Here is a 7426-nt window from a genome sequence, read left to right as displayed (position 1 = left end):
CTTTGTTCAAATCACTGTTTGGTCTCATTCTTTGCTATCTCTGTGAGTTTTTAAAATCTTTCAGAACTTTGTACTACTCCAGCTCTGGGCTCTTGTTCCTCCTTTGCTTCCTTCAACCTACAGTTGTTATCTACATCTATAATTTTCTTGGGCCACAGTCTCTGGTATTCAGTTCCTTAATTAGCCTTAAATTCTCCTTGTTTAAGGTCCTCTTTAAACCTACCACATGATCCATCTTAGTGTTTGCTTGAATGATAGTTTTGCAAAATGCCTTGGAATGTAATGTTGTTGTTATAAAGGCAAGTTCTTGTTGCTATGCGCACCTTCCCATTAGGCCATGAAGCAAATATTGGCCAATATTTATTCCTCAATGAGAAGACACACCGTCTGGTCATTATCATGTACTGTTTGTGCGAGTTGGCTGTCTGAGAAGCCATGTCTCCACATTACAGTGGTGATGACAATGCACAAGTATTTAATTAGTTGCACAGATCTTTGAAATGTCCGAACGTTGTCAAACGCATAATGTAAATACAAATTATTAATTTTCCACCAGACTTTATTAAAACAGATTTCAGGTGGTACAACAAGATGCAGTACCATATCCAGCTTCCCTCGCAGAGTGCTGACTGGAATACGTACTTTACAGTTCTTCACTAATATAAGCAAGCGCAAAACATGAAAAGCTTCTTTTGCAACCAATAATGATGTTTCAAATTCCCAAAGAGACAAAAAAGAGAATGTTCTGAAGAAGAGTCACACTGGACTTGAAACGTTAACACTGTTTCTCTCTCAACTGATGATGTGTTGTGTTTTGATTTCAGCACGTGCAGTATTTTATCTTTATTCAAGGATAGAGGCAGGGTGCAGCCTTGGGTTAGCAGGGAGCTAACTGGAAGGAGAAGGGGGTAAATCATCAAGGAATATAGCTGACCAATGTAAATCATTACATCTTTACTTGGTCATCTAAAGCTTTGAGAACACTCAGAGCAGCAAAGATGGAACAGAACATATTTTTATTCATGTGATGCATTTCAAATGAGATTGAAGTGTCTTCTCTCTTCAGGTGAAATCCGAATTCTTCCAGGATCCCCTGAGTTATTTCAAACTCGCTCTCTGTGAACTGAAGGGCCAGAGTCTCGAGAGTCTCCTCAGCTGGATCAATTTGCATTTCAGGTGCAAAACAAATGAAAAATCTTTCTTCAATCTTTTCCAACTGAAAAACAAATTAACACAAAATATTTTAGTTAGTCTTCTGCCTTCTTTTATTCTGTCTTCAAACTGTAAAAAAAAAGTCACAGTATTTTGTGCTGATCAAATCAGTCGTACACTGCATAAAGTGCAGAGCAATTACTTATCTGTAAGAATAACAGTGTGGTTATGGTAGGGGATTTTAACTTTCCAAACATAGAGTAGGATTGCCATAGTGTTAAGGGATCAGATGGAGAGGAATTTGTTAAGTATGTACAAGAAAATGTTCATATTCAGTATGTGGATACACCTACCAGAGAAGGTGCAAACCTTAACCTACTCTTGGGAAATAAGTCAGGGCAAGTAACTGAGGTGTCAGTGCGGAAGCACTTTGGGGCCAGTGAACTTAGCTCTATTAGTTTTTAAATAGCTATGGAAAAGTTTAGATCTGATCTAAAATTCAGTGTTCTGAATTGGAGTAAGGCCAATTTTGACAATACTTGGGACATCACAATGACTCAGAGGTTAGCACTGCTGCCTCACAGTGCTAGGGACTAGGGTTCAGTTCCACACTTGGGTGATTGTCTTTGTAGAGTTTGCATTCTCTGGATGTTCTGGTTTACTCCTACATTCCAAAGCTGGGTTATGTAAATGAGCCATTGGAAAAACAGGGGTTACACGGATAGGGTGAGGGGATGAGTCTGGGTGGGATGCTCTTCAGAGACTTTGTGTGGACTTGTTGGGCCAATTGACCTGTTCCCACACTGTAGGGGTGCCAATTTATTCTATTTAACTTCCAAAAGTTGATTGGGGTGGATATTCGCAGGTAAAGTGATGGCTTGAAAGTAGGAAACCTTCAAAGATGAAACTCCAGAGATTGTGTGTTCCTGTTAGGGTGAAGCGCAAGGCTGGTAGGAATGCTGGATGAAATGACAAGTTGAGGTTCTGGTCAAGAAAAAGAAGGAAGCGTATGTCAGGTATAGACAGCAGGGATTGAATGAATCCTTCGAGGAATATAAGGGCAGTAGGAGTATACTTAAGAGGGAAATCAGGAGGGCAAATAGGAGACATGAGGTAGCTTTGGAAAATAGGGTAAAGGAGAATCCAAAGGCATTCTACAAATACATTAAGGACAAAACAGTAACTGGGGAGAGATTAGGGCCCCTTAAAGATTAGCAAGGCCGGTTATGTGTGGAACCGCAGGAGACGGAGGAAATACTAAACAAGCATTGTGCCTCAGTGTTTACTGTGGAGAAGGATATGGAAGATAGAGAACATGGGGAAATAAATAATGATGTCTTGAAAAGTGCCAATATTACAGAGGAATCCTTAAAATGCATAAAGGTGGATGGATCTCCAGCACCTGATCAGGTATACCCTCAAACTTCGTAGAAAGCTAGGGAAGTGGTTGCAAGGCCACATGCTGAAATAATCGTACCATCAATAGCCATGGGTGGGGTACCCGAAAACGAGAGGTTGGCTAATGTGGTGCACTATTTAAGAAAGATGGTAAGAAAAATCCAGGGATCTATAGAGCAGTGAGCCTGACATCAGTGGTGGGCAAGTTGTTAGAGGGGATTCTGAGGCGCAGGATTTACATGTACATGGAAGGACAAGGACTGATTAGGGATAGTCAACATGGGAAGTCGTGCGTGGGAAGTCGTGTTTTACTAGTTTGAACTTTTTGAAGAAATGACAAAGAGGATTCATGAAGGCATAATTGTGGACGTTGACTACATGGATTTCAGTAAGGCGTTTGGCAAAGTTCCACATGGTAGACTGATTAGCAAGATCTGATCACATGGAATACAGAGACTGTACTCACCAGAATTTAAAAGAATGAGAGGGGATCTTATAGAAACATATAAAATTATGAAAGGGATAGATAAGGTAGAGGCAGGCAAGTTGTTACTGCTGGTGGGCGAGACTTTTGCTAGGGGATATAGCCTCAAGATTAGGGCAAGCAGATTTAGAACAGAGTTGAGGAGGAACGGCTTTTCCCAGAAAGTAGTGAATCTATGGAATTCTCCGCCCAAGGAGGCAATAGAGGCAGCTTCATTAAATATATTCAAGACACAGTTGGATGAATTTTTGCATGGTAGGGGAATAAAGAGTTATAGGGATAATGCAGGTAGGAGGAGCTGAGATGATGGATAGATCAGCATAATCTTAATGAATAGCGGAGCAGGCTCAACGGGCCAAATGGCCTAATCCTGCTTCTATTACTATGAAACTATCCATTTGGATTTAAAATTGGCCTGATGGTAGAAGGCAGAGGATGATGGTAAAGGGTTGCTTTTGGACTAGAGGTCTGTGACCAGCAGTGTATTATGGAGATTGGAGCTGGGTCCACAGTTTTTCTGTCATCTACATAACAGATTTGGAAAGGTATCTGGATGGGTAAATGAATAGGAAGGGTTGAGAGGGATATGGGCCAATTGCTGGTAATTGGGGCAAGATTACTTTAGGCTATCTGGTCAGCATGGACAGGTTGGACTAAAGGGTCTGTATGACTCTAAGGACAAGGAATGGATAGCACAGCATGGTGAATATTTCTGTGCCAAGTCCTTTCGCACTCACAATCTGTCTCTATCCCTCTGTAGACTCCTGTGCCATCCTCACAACTTGCCTTACCACCTACTTTTGACTCATCTTCAATCTTGGCTATAATATATTCACTTTCCTCATCCAAGTCATTAATATATATTGTAAATATTGTGGCCCACCACTGGATCCCAGTGACACTCCACTAGTTACAGATTGCTATTCTGAAAATGCTTCCTTTACTCCAACTCTCTGTCTTCTACTGGTTAGCCAATTCTCTAGCCATGCTAATATACTACTCCTAACACCATGGGCTCTTATCTTCTTAAATAGCTTTATGACTGGTACCTTATTGAACACCTTATGGAATTTCAAGTATATTATACCTACTGGTTTCCTTTTATCTACCCTGCTGTTATCTCTTCTTATGACCTTCAGGCATAATTTGCCCTTCATGAATCCATAGTGACTCTAACACATTTACTACATTCTTTGTAATGTACTCTAATATTTCCTAATGACAGATGTTAAATTTCCTCACTTTTAGTGACCTGCTTTTTGTCTCCCTTTTTTTAATAAGTGTTACGTTGCCAGTTTTCCAATCATCTGGGACTTTTCCTGAACTGAAGGATTCTTGGAATCCTTCTTGGCATCCACTATCTATGCAGTTATTTCCTTTAAAAGTCTAGAATGAGTCCAATCAAGTTGAGGGGACAAAATGGTGTTTATTCCCAAAGGTTTCTCTCATTATTGTTTATTTCCATCCACCTTGGAATTTTGATTATTTATTATCTTTGGAATGCTATTAAGGTTGTCTACCATGTAGACTGACATAGAGCAGTTATCAACTCCTCTGCCATTTCTTACCTCCTCATTATTATTTCCCCATTCGCTCTCTAAGGGGCCTATGTTCACTCTGACTCCACTTCTCCTTTTTTCAGATTTCAAGAAGCTCTTACTGTCTGATTCTCTATTACTTGTTAGTTTGCCCTCATACTTTATTTTTCTCCTATAAGTTTTGGTTTGTCATATTCTGTTGGCTTTGAAGTTTCCCAATTGTTTAGTTTTCCACTAATGTTCATCAGGCGATAAGCATTTTCTTTCAGTTTGGTTCTATCCTTAACCTTCGAGGCTAACCATGGTTGATTTCCCCTTCCAAGAATCCCTCTTTCACACACATGAAAGGTATCTCTTTGCTCTGAGTCACAAACAATTTTCTTAAATATCTGTGATCTTTTGCTCTAAATTCTGTGCCTGATGACCCTGCTCCACAGCTACCTGATGAATGAGCAGCACTCCCAAAGTTAGTACTTTGAAATAAACCTGTTGGACTATAACCTGGTATTGTGTGATGTATTTAACTTAAATATCTGTCTTTGTTCCGCAAGTGTCTTTTTCGCTAAACTCCTTTTTGACCTTGTAATTAACCCCATCCCTGATGTTTGGGTGCCCAAAACCTTTCTGACTCTGGCAACCCAACAGAAATTAAATTTGTATGTGTTTCTCTGCTCCCTCCTCGCAAATTCACCTGAGATGACAAAACAATAAAGTGTATTTCTTACCGTCTTTAGTTGTCTGGATATAATCTTCATCTCAACACTAGTAGCCAGTAGGGTAAAAATGTCAAGATTCAGTTCTGAAAGGAAACAGAATAATTCAGCGCACCTTACTCTGATGGATCCATTGCATTGCACATTGAAGATCTTTAATAAAGTAAATTGATCAAAAGTACTTCAGAGAATTGATGGATGAACAGCAAATTAGCACAAGCCATAGAAAAGGCGGAAGAGTTTTACTTGAGGTTAAGTTGCAGTTAGTTTATGCTGTTTTAATCCTATTTGTTTTCATAGAGCTGAGCGGGAGTTTGTGTATCATTCAAGGTCAGTTTGATAGTAGTCGCTGCATTTTGTGTGTGCTAGCTAACTGATATCATTGCTAGGCTCCTGTATAATTGGCTAAATGTCCTATTTCAGGAAGAATTTCACATAAATGTGGATATATGTATGTGTCTCTCTTTCTGTTTCTATGATTAAGCATTTAAAAGTTTAGGGATCAAGTTGGGGTAAGATTACTGCTCTCTGCTTATTTAAAATGGGGCCAGATAATTAGAAAATGTTCAGCATATTCTGAACCATTTTCTATTCCTGATCAGGAGGGGAATCAAGGGTTATGGGGAAAGAGTAAGAAAGAAAATGTGAAGAATTTAGCCATGATCCTACTGAATGGTGGGACAGGGTGGAGGGGCCGAACGGCCTACTTCAATTCCTGTTTATTAGGATTCTTAAGGTTAAACCAGATTTGATATGTCCTGGATTTAGGCTCCATGACATTTCAAATTGATCATTGTTAGTCATCGTCCTGCATCACATCTTGTCTCAGTTCACTCCAGAGACAGGTCAAACGGGACAGTCTGAGACTGTCAGTACAAACTAACAATGCTTTCATGCCAAAGCAAAGTATTAATGCACAATGAGAGTCCATACATATTTAATGCTGTAACCAGGTTATAATGGCATCATTCATTCAATAATAACAACTAGGCCAGTGAGAATAGATTCTTAAACAGAAATCAACATACTGATGTTCACACCAGAATTCTGCAGTCTGTCTGTATGCTTCTACTTCCCCTGAATTACCAACATGGTCAATGGTTGACATTGAATTCAAACACTATCCCTCTCAGCTTTCAACAAGAGAACTTAATTACAAGTCTCCATTTAAATACTCATGATATATGCTGGTTAGCTTGAAATGTTAGGTTATGGCACAGATTGCAGTATTGTCCAGAAGCATTAACAATCCCTCAACTGGGTCAAATAATTTTTCTTTTAGTCATTCATGAAACGTGGCTGTTTCTGGCTGAACCAGAATTTATTGTCCATCCTTATCAGCCCTTCAAAAGGTTGTGGTGAGCTGCCTTCTTGACTTGCTGCAGTCCATTGGCTATAGGTTGACCCACAATGTCCTTAGGGAGGGAACTCCATGATTTTGACCCAGCGACAGTGAAGGAATGAGTAATATATTTCCAATCACAATGATGAATGGCCCAGAGATGAAATGGTTACTATCAGCTAGTTAGGATTAGTGAATACAATGTGTATTTATATAATGTACATTAGAAGAGGGAGAGATCATCTAAAGTTGGTCAAAGTGGTAGTTCCTAGCAAAGTCTAAAAGAAAGAGAGGAAGGAGCAGAGGTCTGGAGAGAGAATGCCAGAGGACCGAGACAGCTGAATAGATAAGGCAGTACATGTCAAAGCAATATACCATTGAGTGACTGAATGAAAATGTTTACAGTCTTTATGACTTCATTCTGATGGGGTGTCAAGCTGAGGGGCTGTCCCGGTGGATCAACCTTCCGAATTCCCAACAGATCCAACAGTTTCTCCACACAGGCTCTATTCTCGTCTTCCATCAGCCCCAGGACTTGGAGGTCGGGCTGGAAACCTTCACATATCTGGTCAAGCTGAAAATGTTGAGACATGGACGAGGTAACATCAGAAATAGTACACAGTGACAAGGGACGGTATGTCAGGAATTGGTATGCTTTTCAAATTCAGACTTGAAATGCTGGCATCCTGCATTCTCTAATGAGATACTATCTTGACTGATGCAGAATCAAGCTTCCCCAGTTTTGATGAACTATTGTAATTTAGTCCTCCTGCTGTCATCCCTAATGAACAATTACCTC

The 7426-nt window shown here is 39.9% G+C and overlaps 1 protein-coding gene across 1 annotated transcript in view; it reads right to left on the bottom strand.

Moving 5' to 3' along the window:
• Positions 1-538: 538 nt before the first annotated feature.
• LOC140465723 (gasdermin-A-like) overlaps positions 539-7426 on the bottom strand; it is a 30002-nt gene continuing 23114 nt past the window's right edge. Inside the window, exons 8-10 of the mRNA XM_072561382.1 lie at positions 7003-7201; positions 5298-5371; positions 539-1216 (exon numbers count right to left, since the gene is read on the bottom strand). Coding sequence (XP_072417483.1) covers positions 947-1216; positions 5298-5371; positions 7003-7201 — 543 coding nt within the window. The 3' untranslated portion in view covers positions 539-946. The remainder of the gene's footprint in view (positions 1217-5297; positions 5372-7002; positions 7202-7426) is intronic.

This window comes from Chiloscyllium punctatum, chromosome 42 (assembly GCF_047496795.1).
Source record: "Chiloscyllium punctatum isolate Juve2018m chromosome 42, sChiPun1.3, whole genome shotgun sequence".
Classification (NCBI taxonomy): Eukaryota; Metazoa; Chordata; class Chondrichthyes; order Orectolobiformes; family Hemiscylliidae; genus Chiloscyllium; species Chiloscyllium punctatum.
This window is presented reverse-complemented; position numbering and strand designations above follow the sequence as displayed.